We start from the raw sequence: 16,493 nt of genomic DNA, 5'->3' as shown, positions 1-16,493 counted from the left end.
TGCAGCTTCCCCATCCCCCATTCCCACTGCAGTCTTTGCTATTTCCACCAAAAGGTTATTAACACTTAGTTAATGCACAAAAATTCCTAGAGAGCATTCAGCGACGGCACACATTCAGACTAACATCCATTTACTTCCAGACTTTGGCCTGCCAAGTGTCTCCGGGGAGACGGGGGAGGGGCGGGGAATGGTACATGTTCCTGCAAAAAAAGATGTATTTTATAGTCGTCACTGTAAGTACATTTTATTTAACTGCTAATACAGAGAGTACCAGTGTCTAAGACCATTACAGAATAACCACACAGAAAAGGTGTAGCATAACAATGATGACAAAAAACAGTCAAAGTTTAGGGTTCAGTTCCAGCTGATTTTATTTCCTTCTCAAAAAAAATATTTACAGAAGGTATATCAAAATCTGACAGGCAGTGAACTGGACATGATTAGCTGGCATGATTTTTTTTCTCCTCTTTCCCAACGTTGTGTTGTGGGGTGATCGTTAGACAAAAATATTCTACACAGCATATTGCACAGGATGGATGACCAAAAAACAAAACAAAAAACCCTTAACGGAACCACCTCATTAGGCAGACGTCCTAGTGCCTGTCATGTTATATTAACATACATAAACACACAATCCTCTTTTTTTCTTATTATAATACAGACTTAAATGTACAAAGATGTTTTCACTTTTTTCATCTTAAACACAACAGCTATAAACCTGAATACATATGCTATCATCATGCCATAAGAGACTAAAACAATTATATTTAGCGACAAGTAGAAAGGATTAAATAGTCAAATACAAGAATGAAAAACGCAGTACATAGTGTCGCGAACTCAAATCGGCATTTAGATAGATCCAGTGGTTTAAACGGCACGTTTTTTGCTTATAAAAAAAAGTGCAAAAGATGTGGTTTACAAGTTAAAGGTACAGGATCCCTTTTTTCTGCAAATGCACCAGTTGCTTTAAAGCGCCTGAATGATATATGGTTGTACTTAATTATGGGATTTTTTTTTAAAGTTAGGAGACAGTGTATTACGTTTATTCTTCCCCCTCCCCCCACATAGAAATCAATGAGATTAAACACTGGGCACTGGTGGTACGTATAAGGGATACTGTCACTTTAAGAAGCCTGCAGATTGGAGTGTAAACATGGAGAAAATAGGGGCTGATTTTTGTGTGTATGGGTGAGACATTAACCAGCGGCCCTGTAAGTATAATCAGGAAATCCAAACAGCGATTTACACCGATTTACACCCCCGTTATATATTTTTTACAAAAATACACTGAGAAAATAATCAAACGTTTTCATCTCTCTTCTCTTTTGTTTTTAAAAGTGTCAAAAGTCTACATTTAAATATAAAAAATTAAAAGTTAAAACTCTAGCCCTTCAGTGAAGGAGACATAAAAATGGTGCGAGTAACAACGAGGACTACCAAAAAAGGACAAAGAAATACAAGTCAAAAATGTTTGGCCAGTATAAATACATCCACTTATAAAATGGCATCCGATTACATTTACAAGGAAAAAACAATAAAGGAAAGAGCATCGGTGAGAAAAAACAGTCTTTTCATTTACAGCTATAAGGAACAAACACATACATACTCTGAGAAAAAATTTGGTCCTGATTTTTTTTTTTTAAGTCCAGCACAGATTTGAGTTGCGTTTGAATCCTTTAAAGAGTTAAGAATGAAAAAAAAGCTGGTGATTTTTGTAGGAATCAAACATAGCGCCATCTATCTGCTTGTATAGTATCCTAACACTATTTTTTAAACTGTTCAACAGTCTTACAGAAATCTTAAAAAGATAGACAGGATAACATGCTATATTAAACCCCACCAGTGAAATAATCCAACACCATCACGATTCTGAGTAAGAAGAAAAACAATTTTTTGTTTTTGCAAAAGCAATCGCCCTCCCTCCATTTCCCCTGTACCACATCATTAGAGAAACTGTTTTGTATGTCTCCGTTTCAAAAAGTTTTCCGTGTTCGTGAAGTTCCATTTTATTGATTGATTTCTCTCTATATAATAAGGTGACTGAGAAAAGCGCTGCCACCTTCTCCTCTATACGTGCAAATGCATTTCAGTTTATTATCTTCCTCTAGTCGTGTTTCCAGTTCATCTTTAAAAAAAAGGCAAAAAAAAATTCCCAACCCCCTTCCTTTTCTCTGTCCAACTAGGATCTCAGTTCAGTTTCTAGCTCAATTCGCCCTTTCCGCCTCCTATTATCTTCATCTCCTCTTGCCGCAGGAAAAAAATCGAAATAGGATTCCCTTCCCATCCCCCACACTATGTAAACCCTGCAGTCTTTTTTTTAAACAGTTCTCATCTCTCAGAACAAAATACTCGAGATCTCCAATGCACTCAGCACAATGTATCACTCCCCCTTCTTCTTCACATAGAGTGGAGATAAAAAAATCAAAACCCAGAGGTGTGTGTGGTTTTTCCCCTTCTCTCTCTCGCTCTCAAAAAAAATCACTCCCGCCAGTGTCTAAAAATTAATATCAGGGATCGGAAGGGGCGTGGGGGAATGTGTGTGTGTGTCTATCTCCAAGCAGAGGAAGGGAGCAAGCGTGTGTCTATATTTTTTTTTTTAAAGAATGATCCCTTTTATCATCTCGGTTTTTTAAAAGCACAGCAAGTCAGTTTCATCTGCCCCTCCAAGGAAAAAAGATACACCCAAGAGCGTGGGCGAGTCCTCTCAATAGTGTATGTCTACGTCTTCCCCGGCATTTATTTATTTATTTTCTTCAGTAAGTGAAGACCAGGTTTGAAATGCTGGACTCCAGCCAGTCCCCTGAGATCATCTCACTTACCTCCGGGGTACAGTAGTCCGGGAACTCAAAATGCGAGCCGGAGCCAGGCTCGAAGTTAAAATCTAGGTCCCGGTCCAGCACCGACGAACCGAAGCTGCCCAGGGACATGCTCTCAAACCCGGGGCTGGGGTTCAGGTCCAACAGGTCGTCTTCAAACTCGTCGTCCGAGGAAGAGGAGCCCGAGGAGGAGGAGGAGGAATGGGAGGAAGCCGAGGAGGAATGGGAGGTGGAGGGGGCCGGGGAAGAGGCCCTCAGGCTGGTGTAGCTGCGGTGATCGGAGGGGGAGCTGCTGCCCGGCGGGGAAGGGCAGGAGACGCTGCTGCAGTCTCCGTCCTGCTGGCACCCTCCGGCGCCCCCCTCCTCGTACAGGCTCAGAGGGTCGCTGGCCTCCGTGGAGCAGCTCAGGGTCGGGCTGGCCGGCACGGCGCCCCCGGGGGAGGAGGACGCGCTCTGCCCGTGGCCCCCGCCCGTGCCGAAGACATAGACCCGCTTGAGCTTCTTCTCCGAGAGGTGTTTGCCCGAGGCCGAGCAGGAGCCGGAGGCGCCGCCGCGGGATTTGTACAGCGAGTGGTGGTCCGGGGGCAGAAGGGCGGCCTGAGCCGGCGGCTCGGCGGGGAAGGGGGCGGCTTTGCTGCCCAGGATCACCTTGGCGTGCGGCTTGCTGGCCCCAGAGCCGCCGCCGGGGGAGAGCTTGGAGCTGCCGCTCTTCTTCGGGGCGGGCTTGGAGGAGTTCGTGCTGCCCCCGCTGCTGCCACTGCCGGTGCCGCCCCCGCTGGCGCCAGGGCTGCCCCCGCCGCTCTTGTCTCCTTTCTCGCCGGGCTTAGCGGAGCTGTTTCCCGATTTCACCTTCTTCCTGGGCCGGTACTTGTAGTCGGGATAGTCCGCCATGTGCTTGAGCCTCAGCCGCTCCGCCTCCCGGATGAAGGGGATCTTGTCGCTGTCCTTGAGCAGCTTCCAGCGCTTGCCCAGGCGCTTGGAGATCTCGGCGTTGTGCATGTCCGGGGACTGCTCCATGATCTTCCTCCTCTCGATCTGGGACCACACCATGAAGGCGTTCATGGGCCGCTTGATGTGCCCGCTGGGGGTCTTGCACCAGCTCGGGTCGTCCGCTTTGCCCCCGGTGGAAGCGGTGGAGCCCGGCGTGGGCGAGGAGGCGATGCCCAGCTCGATGCCGGCCCCGGAGTCCGAGGTCTCTCCGGCCAGAAGCGCTTCCGTGTTCTCCGCGTTGTTAGTCTGCTGCACCATCGCTGGGGCTCACACACACGGCGGCGGCGGCTGCTTGCAGGGAGGTCGCCGGGGCTCAACTCGGCACCAGTGCAACGTAAAAAAAAAAAAAGGCTCTCAACTTTAACAGGTACAACAAGGAAGGGGAACGAATCAAACAGTCCCAAACCACAGCGAAATGCTCAGCCCTTCTCCAGCGCGCGGCCCCTCTGCTAAGTAGTTGTAGATCCAGACAGGCTCGTCTCCAGCGCTCTGTGCAGTCCTTCCCCCTTTGCTCTCTATTAATTTAGGGGCAGCAGCCAGTGTTCAAAGTGGAATAGAAACAGAGTTTCTTTAAAAATGCTGCAATTCCCCCTCTTCTTGTCAGTGTTTCCCCCCCTCCCTCCCCGAAGCAGTTGATTCCAGTTCACAAGTGCTTTTTCTCTGCCCAAGATGTTTCAGGAAAACAGCACACGCGCTGGTAAAGCCTCCCACTACTGTGCCCAGCACCACACACACACACAAAATAAAAACAAAAAAATAAAAACAAAAACCGGACTCCAGGACTCGTGGCTGTGCAGTCAGTGATCAGGAGCTTGTGCAGTTAATTATTTGGTTGTTGAGAGGTACTGAATAAAAAACAAAACAAAAAACCCCGACTCATGCAACCGGGTAGCATTAATAAATGTGTGCCTTCCCTGTAGGAAGAGCGGTGACTAATGCGATAAATATATTTAGTCCCAGTTTTCCCTTCCTTTGCATGCACAACCCCAAAGAGAGGAGAGACACATACACAGACCGGGGCTACTGGTATTGGCCTCTTCCCCCTCACACACTGTTTCTCTTGCTGCAGCTTAGAGCGGACCCCAAATTCCGCCTAGCGCCTCTTTATCCTTTCACAGTTCTCGCCCCGGCCAATCACTCGCTGTATCCAACGCTTCCTCGTGCCAAACCCCACCCCGCCGGCTGCTATTGGCTTGGAACCCGATGCAATAATAATCACCGCGTGCAATGAGAAGCTCCAAATCTGACCTCATTCCAATTTACAGAGCAAACTTTTTAAAAGGGCCAGAAGTGCAGCTGAGATTTCTGAGTCTCTTTTTCCTTTTGCATTTCTCCTCCCCTCTTCTCTTCCCTCCCACCTCCATGTGTGAGATAATGCACTAAATTATTGAGGGGTGGGAAGGGGGAAATATATTCTATCCTTTATGTTAGATAAGTTGGATGGGGAGAAGTGAAATACTGTACATGGGAGCTTTACTTGCTGCATAAAGGGAAAAGTGATCATCTGTGAATATTAGTTCCTTTCAGCACCGAAAGAAAAAAATCAGCATGTGGTGTAAAAAATCTGTTCCTTGTAGAGAGGATTCATTCTGAAAAAGGACCAGAGGGAAAAGGAAAGGGAGGGGAGAGACAGCAAGGATAAATCAATGATTTAAAAGCCACTGAGAAAGTGAGTAGACACCTGTCATCACAACTATTTTCACATTAATTCCTATATCACAGATGCTGATAGATTGTATAACACTCCTTACAACAATTTATTCACTTATAATTATCACAAAATACTGGCAATGCTTGTGGGAGATTCAGATTCCCATTCCTCCCAAACAGATTGCTTTTTGAACACTGCAATGATTGAAATCGGGTCTCATTTTCTCCAAGGCTCAAATTAAGGATGAACTGTGGGACACAGTTTGGAACACAGTTCTGTTATTATAATAACAGAATTATAAATATTTTTTGTGTAGCTTCTATCTCATTTTCCTCTGGAAGTTGGGTGGGAGGAAGAGGCATTGCTCTTATCTAATGTTTACCATTCACACCCTCCTGTTTGCTTCTTAATTGTACTATAGGCATCCTGTCTGCTGGCAAGCCCACTTGGTTCAGGGTGCATTGGGGTTAGGTGGTGGAGTTCCACATCTGTCATTGAACTTCTTGCAGCACCCCGGTACACAGTGAGTATTGTGACACAGCTGTTTTTTGTTTTTGTTTTTTTAATCTGATGAGGGAAGGAAAGGGGGATCTCTTGTGAGAAGTTGCTGCTCTGTGACCGACATATTCAACAAAGAAGGGTTTGCAGACATGACAAACAAGATTATAAACTGGGTGCTATTTTGATTTTTTTTCTAATTAGAAAAAATATCTAAATTGTCAAACACATTCATACTTTATTGTTTTGTCTATTTTAAAAACACTGTCAAAGTAGTTTAGGCCTCTAATCTAGTATGTGCTATAATTGTTATAACCTGATGAAAAACAGATATTTTAGGGATATTTTTAATCCAACATTCTGCCTCCAATAAGTAAAATAAATCAATCAATAAAGTTTTAAAAGGATAAAATGTAATAATGATTTGTGCAATAGCACTCTCCTGCAGCCTCTGTAGCACCAGTTAAATAAAACATTGGGGTTAAAGGTATAGGCCCACAAAAAACAACAAAAAATCACTTTTTTCCAAACTTTCCTTGACATCAGTGGTTATGCCAGTAACCAAAATGCTGTTAAACAAATCAGATATGTCAATTTCACTTCCAAATTGGGAGGGGGGAAGAGCAGGGAAAATAATGTTTGCTAAATAGAAAAAAAGCCAATAAACATTGTAGGGAATGTTTCAAGGTTCTAAGAAAGTAGTATGCAAAAGTTCTATATTTTTCAAAAATGGAAAGCCTGTGATAATGTCCTTTCAAAGACTATTTGGTCTGAATACAAACTATGATTTTTTAGGCTCCAAATTTGAACCAAACTAAAACTGCTATGAAGTGCTGAGAAAAGTCCTGTGAATTCTAAATATCTGCTCTCTCTGTTTGTTGTTTTAAACCTAGAACTAGATCACTGATATTTATTTAAAAATACAGTAATCTCTTATTGTTGGGCCTACACAATTAATATTTTGTATTCAGTCTGCTGGCTCTTCAGGAGTAGCTTCTTCAAACCTTAGATCAAAGTCTCTTCTCAGTTACAATAGCAACTCCAGTAACATCAGTATAGTTACATCCGATTTACATCAGTATAGAGAGGAATTTGGCACATTTTTCGCACAGCTGTGCTGACATTAAATATATTACTTCAAAGTACCTACATCTATTGCAATCAGTGGGAGTCTAAACAGGTTCAAAGGTGTTTTGGTGTCCTAAAAGTGTTACTGACTTTATTCACACCATTTCTATCCCTGTGTAAAATCCTGAAAAAGCTGTGACTGAATAGAGCCAGTAACAAAGTCCACTGATTTGCTTTTATCTTGGGTATCTACAGACATTTCAATGTATAGTTAAAATCTAACTGTAAATTTATTTAAACTGCAAGACATCTAAAATAGCCTCATGTTTCTAAATAGGTTAAAGAAGAAATCAAGGTAACACACCTAAAGACATGTGTAGAGATAGATACAAAACGTAGCAAATAAACCTACAGGAAAATGAGTCCAAGAGAACCTTTTCCTCTGAATTTATTACCAGAAGCAGGGTCTTGATCACTATCACTACTGCAGCAATATAAGTCAATGTTTATGTTAATTAAAACAGTCATGTCAGTTTTATCTCCATTCAAAGAGTATGTGTGTGGGAAGGGAAAATCAATTTTTGCTAAATGGAAAAAGACAAAATGGTTGGTAAAAATTTGAACCTTGTAATCGCAACTAACATTTTAAAAGTATTTTATTATTATTTCTTGGCAGCGTCCTTCAAGTTAATCATGGTTTCTATTCTTAATTATTGAACGTGGGTTGAGAACCATTCAGACTGGCCAAAGAAATTTAACATATAAGTAAAGTGCGAACATTCTGCTTTCAGCTAAAAGGGAGTTTTAACAGCGCTGTCAAAATCTCTCCACGTTTAATAACTTAAAAGGACAGGAACTGTAGGTTTTCCAAGTCTGGGGGTGGAAAAAAGGACGCTAGGTGGCAGAGCTGAGCCTCTTCTGGACAAATAACTAAACGTGGGAAAACGTGGATCTAACAAATCCATGGTTTTATCCTTCCCCACCCCCATTTTACTGAGCAGCTTACAGCTCTAAAGTTTCTGAAAGAACTCTAGTGGGTTTCTAGAAAGGACCTCCCATGAGGAATAACACACACACGTTACACACTTTTCAGTTGACCGAAAATCGCTGACAAGGGAAATTAGGTCTTTATTCTATGTTTAATTTGTAATGAAAGAGGTGCTAGGGCTCAAGCGATATTTTTACTTTCATAACTGATGCAGTAACCCAGAGGTGCTGAACTGCCAAGCCTGAGCCCTGCATAAATTAAGCCCTGTTGTTATTATTGTTAATTAAATTATACTTGTAGTTGAAAACTAGAGTTTACAATTTATTATGTTATATTATCTCTTGCTTATAAAACAGGAGTATTTAGTAGATCAGTTATTCATGCAAATATCTTCAAGACATGCACAATATGAAAAATAAAGACATTGAAGTTTTACTTAAGAATTAGCAAGGTACAAAGATGGTTCCATCAGTTAAAATGTCTGATTTAATAATGCAGCAGATCTTTTCTTTCTCTTAAAACAAGGATTGATGGTGCTCAACCTTACATAGCAGCTGCTGAAGATGTTTTTTTTTCTCGATTCTGCTGAGAGAAACGAATTGAAATCGACTCAGATTGTGCTTTTGGAAACAAGCCTTTCCTAGTGTTAAACATGTTTTTGACATGTTGCTGTCAGCCACATTTAAAAACTTCTCTCTCTTTCAAGTATAATGACTGGACAATAAGCATAAGAAAGTATGAATAAGAAGTGATCATGGCCTTAAAAGTGGCTATATAGTCAATTACACCTTACAGTGCCAAAATGTTCAACTAGTTTCTGTGAATCCCCAAACATTGGAGAATGGCTGATTCCTTCTGAAGTCAGTGTTCTTATTAATGCCTGCATACAGAATAGCATTTCCCTATATAGTTACAATACAGTATACTGCAGTACATATATTTACTTTAGTAAATATCACATCCATACGACATATCTTTTAAACATACAGTGTACTGCTGTACTTGTATAGAGTGCATAATGTATATACTGAATGTAGAGTGTTTACATTGTAAATATACAGTGCGTGCATCTACACTGCAGTGTGCTTGAACTCTGCAAATGTATGCTTTAAGGTATAAATCATGTATTTTATTTATAAATATATAAACATCCAAACTCCGAATTGTTGTTTTCCTGATTCTTGCATATCATGTATTTTCCATAGTAGAGTTTAGGATAAGACTTAATAGACTATTCGCTTATAAGCTTTCTGATCACTTGTCTCTTGAAAGCTGCAGAGGGAAAAAATTGACCCTCCCATTACCCCTTCCCCACTATAAATGCACAGCGAAGGGCAGCAAAGCAGGCTGTGTCTGAATCCCCAGAGCAGCAAGCGCTGAAGCTACTTATTCCATCCCCCCACCCCTTTTCCTGTTTTCTCCCCAGAGGGTTGTGACGGGGTCGCGGAGAGAACCTGGAAACAGAGAAAGCTGATGCAGCTGCTTATAGAAAAACAAGACAGCGTTTATTTTAAAAGAACCCTTTGGTTTCTGTGAGGATCAAAGCACGTGTGGGACTAGGAGGGGTCAAGTGTGAGCAGGAACAGAAGATGAGGCACCAGATGGCAGGTAGGTAACAGGTCGCTTTCGAAGGTTGCCTCTGGCATCAGTGCGGAGCTTTTCGGGGTTTGACATGCTGTAGCTGAACTTTGAATTCACAGCTCTCAGAGCCAGGCGCACCGCATGCAAATAGGGAGCCTGCAGCAAGAGTCCCTACAACTTCCCTGTGCGGAAAGGCGCCGTGCCTGAAACTCACCCATCGGAGAGATTTAAAACCCTTGCCACCGTCCACGCAGTCAATTTTACTGCTATTTCCACAGTGAAAAACCCGCAGGTCAACCTACCCGCTTTAGAGCTATAAGGGACCCTGAGGGAGGAATCTTGAGCCCTCCAACCCAGTGCACGCAATATGCCCGCAAGCCCCCAATTGACTGCGCTAATCTAACGCGCACAACCGCTCCACCCCAGGGTGTATAAATCCCCGCACCCTCCCAATCCCAAACACGGTCAGGAACCGCCAGTCCAATGCAAATAACTCACACCCCTCCAGTCCCATGCACACATACCACACGCCAACTCACTGCACACACCCAGCAGCGCTAGAGATCTAGCCCCTGGGGTTGCACGTGGAGGAAACGCTCGCTGTTAATTGCATCCCTTTTTCTTGCATGGCTCCCCTCTTTGTAGCCTGTGGAGGGCTGGGGTGACGGGAGATCTGGTGCATAGACCTGGCTGGGGGGTGGGGTGGGGAGAGTAGGAAGCTTAAACAGCTGCCACGCGACGCTTGTCTGGGGGAAAGAAAGGGGGAGGAGGGGTAGGGGCCGGGCGCGTGGCGGCGCGAGACAGGCAGGTGGCGCGGAGCGGCGGGAGTCGGAGAGGCGCAGGCTCCTCCGGTCTAGCCCGGCGCCAGCCAGCCAGGCACAGGGGCCAGTGGGCGGGACGCGGGCCAGGGAGCGCGCGCTGCAAGCTCCTCTCGGTCCAGGGCGATTTTCGTTCACTGCCGCCTGGAGCTGCCTTAGCTTTACCTACACCCTCGCTCTGTGCTGGCTCAGCAACAGTGCCCGCCTCAGCTGGGCTGCGAGTGGGGGGGTTGAATTCACCCTCGCCGGGCTCAGGCCACTTTAAAAAAAAATAAATTACCCGAGCATGGACCCGGGAGAGGCGGATCAAGCTCAGCCGCAACCTGGGGCTCCAGATCTCGCATTTTCCAGCAAGGGACCAGACTGCAGTCTGGGCAGTGGTTAGTCTAGTCTTGCAAACTTAAATCCACCCGCGGCGAGACACGCGCGTAAAATCTCACTAGGCACTTTAACCAGTACATAGGCTTGGGGGCGGGCGAGGACAGGAGCCGCAGTTGAATTGTCCCTGCATATTTGTTTAGGGTGAAAGTCTCTACAGTGACTATGGAACAATTCCTGAGCCTTTGAAGGGGAAGACTTGGGGCAGCCCGAATTTTGTATCTCATTTCTCCCGCTTTTGGGTACAGTGTAGATGTACTACCTGGTGCAAAGGGTGATCAGGCACCTGGGTTGAAGTGTGAACTTGATTGTACGGCATTTCAAAAGGCCCTGTAGTGCTATGGTGAGGGTTGTTCCCTTCCTTCAAACAGGAGGGTAGCATCTCAGTAGAGATTTGTTTCCCCAATTGTCCCTTTCTGTCTCTCAAACACACACACATTTTTCCCCCTATTCCAGATGTGTCTCACTGCCAGAGACAAAAACTACACACAAGGACCAACACTAAATAATAAGGCAAGCTTCCTGTAGGGGATAGGCTTCTATATTGGTAAATAATATAGTTATTCATAACTAACAGATATGGTTATTTATACAATTATGATAATTTGTTATACCCCTCTTAATTTCATCGCTGAATTTAGGAGACATTTATTTTATACATGTGACTCTTAGAAAATAGTTTGCTTCACCTGCTTATGTTTTTGGTTGCTTATTTACTGCAATGAAATGCTCCATCTAATTAAGGAAATTCCTAGGAAATCTGTCAACCTGTGACAAGCACCAAAATGTCACAAAGGATGACATTTATGTCCAGAAAGTCTATTTATTACCTGCAAATGTGTTTACACTGACTGGAACAGAGCTTTAATATTCTATACTGTTTTAACAGAGAGTATATGTGGTGTTGTGATTTTTGCCTTGCACAGAATATTTGATAGGGGTCTTCAACAGCATATTGAAAATGTACTGCAAATAGCATGCACTAAGTTAGGGAACCATTTGGTCAGAGAGGCCAACACACACAAGATTGTTTTCTCAAAGAACAGAACTGTAATAGGGTGCCTTGCCTCTTAAGGGCTGGATGCCTGAGCCAGCCAACCCTGATCACTAAAGGAAATGCTCTAGCCCACTTGTGCCATGTTATCATCACGGATGGTGCATGATGAAGGACAGACAGGTGATTCCCCTATGAAGGGAGTGAGAAAGGTCACTGCAGGGCAGAGCTTGATATCATGGGAGTCGAGAAGTCAGAGCCAGGAGACTGAATTCCAGCCAGGTAAAGCCTGAAAGTGACTGTTGAATGAGGACCCAGCCCTGGGAAGGGGAGCAGAGGACTGCTGTACCTAAGGGAAAGAGACACACACTGAAGTCGGTGGTCTTGAAGGACCATTGTGTACCCTGAGAGCTGAATAAATTAGGCCCCCCAGAGGAGAAGTGTATTAATGAACTTTGGGTAGTTTGAGTTTCTTAAAGAAATAAGAGGGGAAACAGAGACAGGGTGCTGCAGAGACACCTCTGGCCATGAGCAGGTGCTCAGGAGGGGCTGACCTCCCACCCCCCGCTCCTTGGGATAGAGGCCATTTGTCCAATTATAAACTGGATAGTCATCTTTTTGCATGGCTAGTATCTTAAATGTGGTTTTGTCCAGTGTTGGATGGGGTGTGTGTGGCATTTTGAAGAGCCTGTTGCTCTTCCCCTGCGGCATGACCTCACAGAATGTGTGTGAGGTCATGCTGATGGGAAAGGAGCAGCATGCTCTTCAAAATACAATTCTCAAGGGGGACAGTGTCATGCTGGAGGTGGGGTTGGGGCAGACCTATGCCGTTCCTGGGGGTGTGGGAATGTGTGAATGGCCACCCTATTCCCTGTGAAAGACACTAGCATGGTATAGATGTGATCTTTATCTCAAGAAAAAGATGTGCTTTATACATTCAGTGAGACTGCGGAAAGAAGAATATAAATTCCTCTGAACTTGCATGCTCTTTATACAAATGCATAGTCATGATTATATTCTTACCTGTATGCATGCCTGCAGTCCTGTGCTTTCAGCACTCATCTCAGCTTGACCTGTTCATTTCATCCTATCTCCAGAAGCAAGCAAACTATACCAACAAGACACCTAAGAAGAAAAAGCCACAATACAGCATCAAGGAGCAGCAAATATCCAGTTCAGCACTGCTTGTGAATAGGACTTCACTGAGACTTCAGCATCATTGGTGAGAAGGTGTAAAAGCACGGCCAACTGATTATTTCAAAAACAAATTTAAGTCTAATTTCAGTGGGATATTGAAATGCTATTGTAATACAAGATATTCCTGGAAAGGAGACGTAAGCTAAGGCTTTGTCTCTACTAGCACTTGTCAGCAAAACTTTTGTTGGTCAGGGGCATGGGGGAAAAAAGCCCATCACACACTAACTGACATAAGTTTCACAAATAATAGTACCAGCATGGACAGCAGGAGAGCATCCCCTGCTGTCATCACACCCAATGAATGGTAGTACCTGTTTAATTATGTCAATGGGAGAGCTCCGCCCCGGCATAGAGCAGTTGCATAAGACACTTTCTAGAGGTGCTGCTGCAGTGGTACAGCTATTTTGTTGTAAGGTCCGTAGTATAGACATAGCCTAACCTTGCTAAACAAATAGTGGAATTTTATTTGAATTTCAGATTAACGTTTGTTAATTTGCCTGTCTCAAGAGAGTTCCTTGAATGGCTTCTTTTTAAGTAATTGAGTTAAAACTTCCTTCAGTTTCATAGGACTTTGAGCTTGTCTACACAGCCCCACAGTTTGGACTTTGGTGGTGTGAATTGAACCATGTATTGGAGTGTTGCTCTGAAATTTCCCCATGTGGGTGCTGCTGGCATGAACTCAGTATGTCTACACGTGAAATGCTACAGTGGCACAGCTGCACCACTGCAGCGCTTCAGTCTAGGCACAACCTACTCCAACGGGAGGGGTTCTCCACCTCCATGAGATGCAGTAGCTAGGTCGACAGAATAATTCTTCTCTTGACCTAGCACTGTCTACACTGCGGGTAGGTTGGCTTAACTATGCCACTTTGGTTAGGATTTTTCACGTCCCTGAGTGATGTAGTTAAGCCAATTTAATTTTCATGTGTAAACCAGGACTAAAAGGTATCTAGTTTGTATTAGTGTAGTGTCCTTTAAAAGAGGACTATATTAAAACGAACTAAATATCTTTTAGTTCACACCAGGCACATCCACATGGGGGGAATTACAGAGCAGCACTCTAGTGCATCCTGGAATTCACATCCCCAGAGTCTGAACTGTGGGGCTGTGTAAACAGTTAAGAGTGCTTACCTTTGCCCATTTATCAACTGTTTGGTTTATTCATGCTAAACTAAACAGGATTCACCAACTCTTTGGACAAAGGAATTTTGTTTTTGTTCCTTATGGTATACTAAGACAGAACTCGACACATTTTGGGAATAATATACTTTGGTTTTAGCTAGAGAAGAGTGTACCCACCAGGGTTGGGCAAACTCTTAAGTCTCTTGAGCAACATACAAAAGAGATTGTAAGTGAAGTAACCATTGCCTGCTGCTTATTTTGTGTGTTCTGATTTGGTTTTGCTAGTTCCCCCCCCCCTTAAATATTAAAATGGACACAACTAATAACTAATCGTTTTGCTTGCTTTAATTATGTTGATCCCCGACTACATGGAAAGAACCCCATGTAACTAAACAGTGGGAGTCACAGCCCTGCATTGGCCTGAAGAGACAGTTACTAAGATTTGGCTTGCTGTATCTTGTCTCTCTAGACTATAACACTTCTCGTAACTGCTGGGATAAAATTACTCAGTGCTCCACAATTTAAACCTGCCCTTTCTACACTACAGTCTTCAAAAAATGTGGGATTAGATTCTGTGGCACAAATAATATTCTTCACAGCTTCATTTTCCTGATTTGGCATTTCAGGTGTGCAATTTAGAATGCCAAAGACGAAAACAGCAAGTTTTTGAAGGGTGATTCAAAACGTATGTTTTAGTCCAAAATGAAGGACAAGTTTAAAAAAAAAGTAGATTTCTTTACTATGTTTTTTGTGTCCAGGGCAAACACAGTCTCTTCCCTTTTTTCTTATTTATCAAAAAGAGCAAAGGTGTTTACAACTAGTAAATATACTCTGTTTTCCTGCATAGACAGTTTAAATGGCAGTTATGTCCATACATGTATATCCTGTAACTTATCTTACCTTGACTATAGAGTTTCTGTGGAGTAAGAAACTTCCAAATAAGTATTTTCTATTTCTAAAAACTTTTGCTCTTAGAATTGTATATCTTTTAACACAATTCCAGTAAAAGTGAAGAGTTCTGTACCACTTGCTATAGAATATTGAAACCTGTCACATTCAGGCAGTGCGTATGATTAATCTTAATGTGCCAGGTATGCTTAAGTGAGGCAGGATGTTTGAATTTACATCACTGTTTTAAATTACTGTATTTAATTGCAATCAGAAGTAATAAATCCTCTCGACAGGACACTAGGAAGCTCCAGGATCTATTTTACTTTGCTAGAGACTGCTTAAAATCAGGTACTTTCACTGCATCATAATTCTTATAGCTTCAGTTCATATACTTTATGGCAAGAAATTGTCCACTGTCCTAACCAGGCATCAGAAACCAATTAAAACAAAAGTTGAAAAGGCTAAATTTTTGCTCTTTTTAACTTCAGAATAATAGCAGATCAGGGCAGCTGAACTGATATAAGATTTTGCCCTTTGGATTTTCAGATTTCAAAGCATCTGGCTGTGGGAGGAGTTATGACATCTGTACACCTGCCAGACATGGGGAGTGTTTAACCTGTGTGTCTATACATGTATATCTCTATTTATTTTTTTCCCTAGTGCTTTCCTTATTTTGGGATATAGATGCTAAATGGAATTCTTAACTATTACTGCACAGGATATAAACTTGCCTTACTACTGGAACTTATAATTTAATAAGGACTGCTATATTCTATAATGCTTCAGTTAGAATATAGGAAATTATGTAAATGAACCAACGATGGTCCAGTTATTTTTAAACTACAATTACAAAGAGATGAGAAAAACAGATTTTAAATTTCAGTCAATACTATACTGGCCATAAACAATTGGATCCAGAAAGTCATTATTAGTCCTGTAAACAAATTACTCTTCATCAGCTCAGCTGTAATGAAGTTTCTCTATAACTGATCAAAATCTACTGATAGCAGACAGACAAGTTATGCATTTGGGGTAAATCTGTCTGTTTCTGGTGGTCTGCCATCACAAATTCAGCTGATCTGAGGCTACAGCCATGTGCACTTTTCAAGGATGGAAGAATCAGTTTACATTAAGAATAACTTCAACATAGAGGTTCCTGGCAGTCACTCCAATGCATACGTTTATTCTATAGTTTGGAGACCTGTATAGCAAGTCCCTAGAGCTAAATTTTGGCTGGTGAGTGTGTGCCTCCTTATACACCAGAAAAGCTAAAGCTTGAGGTAGACAATGAAAGAACTTTGATTCTGGCTTTCCTAAAACTTTCACGAGTGCAATTCCTCTCCTGATCCACAAGTCCTGAAGATATGATCCATGCATTATAAAGGACACTTGCCCTGACATGCCATGATCCCAGGCACCCCTCTACTGGGCAGATTACTCCTGTTCCAGAGGAAGGGAGAAGTTGACAGATAGAATATGGGAACACAATGTTACTTTTGAG

General features: G+C 43.0%; 1 protein-coding gene and 1 long non-coding RNA gene across 2 annotated transcripts; one reads left to right on the top strand and one right to left on the bottom strand.

Annotated features, from left to right (window-relative positions):
• Window positions 1-346: 346 nt before the first annotated feature.
• SOX4 (SRY-box transcription factor 4) lies at window positions 347-4,903 on the bottom strand. The gene has a single exon (XM_030552529.1). It carries the CDS (start codon window positions 4,062-4,064, stop codon window positions 2,754-2,756), a length of 1,311 nt encoding a protein of 436 aa, XP_030408389.1. The 5' UTR covers window positions 4,065-4,903; the 3' UTR covers window positions 347-2,753.
• Window positions 4,904-9,449: 4,546 nt separating this feature from the next.
• LOC115645155 lies at window positions 9,450-15,596 on the top strand. The gene is made up of 3 exons (XR_003998666.1): window positions 9,450-9,619; window positions 12,880-13,004; window positions 15,539-15,596. It is a non-coding gene; the product is annotated as an uncharacterized LOC115645155 (long non-coding RNA).
• The last annotated feature ends 897 nt before the right edge of the window (window positions 15,597-16,493 follow it).

The sequence above is a fragment of the Gopherus evgoodei genome, chromosome 2, assembly GCF_007399415.2.
Source record: "Gopherus evgoodei ecotype Sinaloan lineage chromosome 2, rGopEvg1_v1.p, whole genome shotgun sequence".
Taxonomy (NCBI): domain Eukaryota; kingdom Metazoa; phylum Chordata; order Testudines; family Testudinidae; genus Gopherus; species Gopherus evgoodei.
The sequence above is the reverse complement of the archived record's forward strand: the minus strand, read 5'-3'. Positions and strand labels throughout refer to the sequence as shown.

What these genes read in the sequence shown, in the direction of transcription:
- SOX4 (XM_030552529.1), bottom strand. Translation starts at nt 4,064, where the DNA reads ATGGTGCAGCAGACTAACAACGCGGAGAACACGGAAGCGCTTCTGGCC.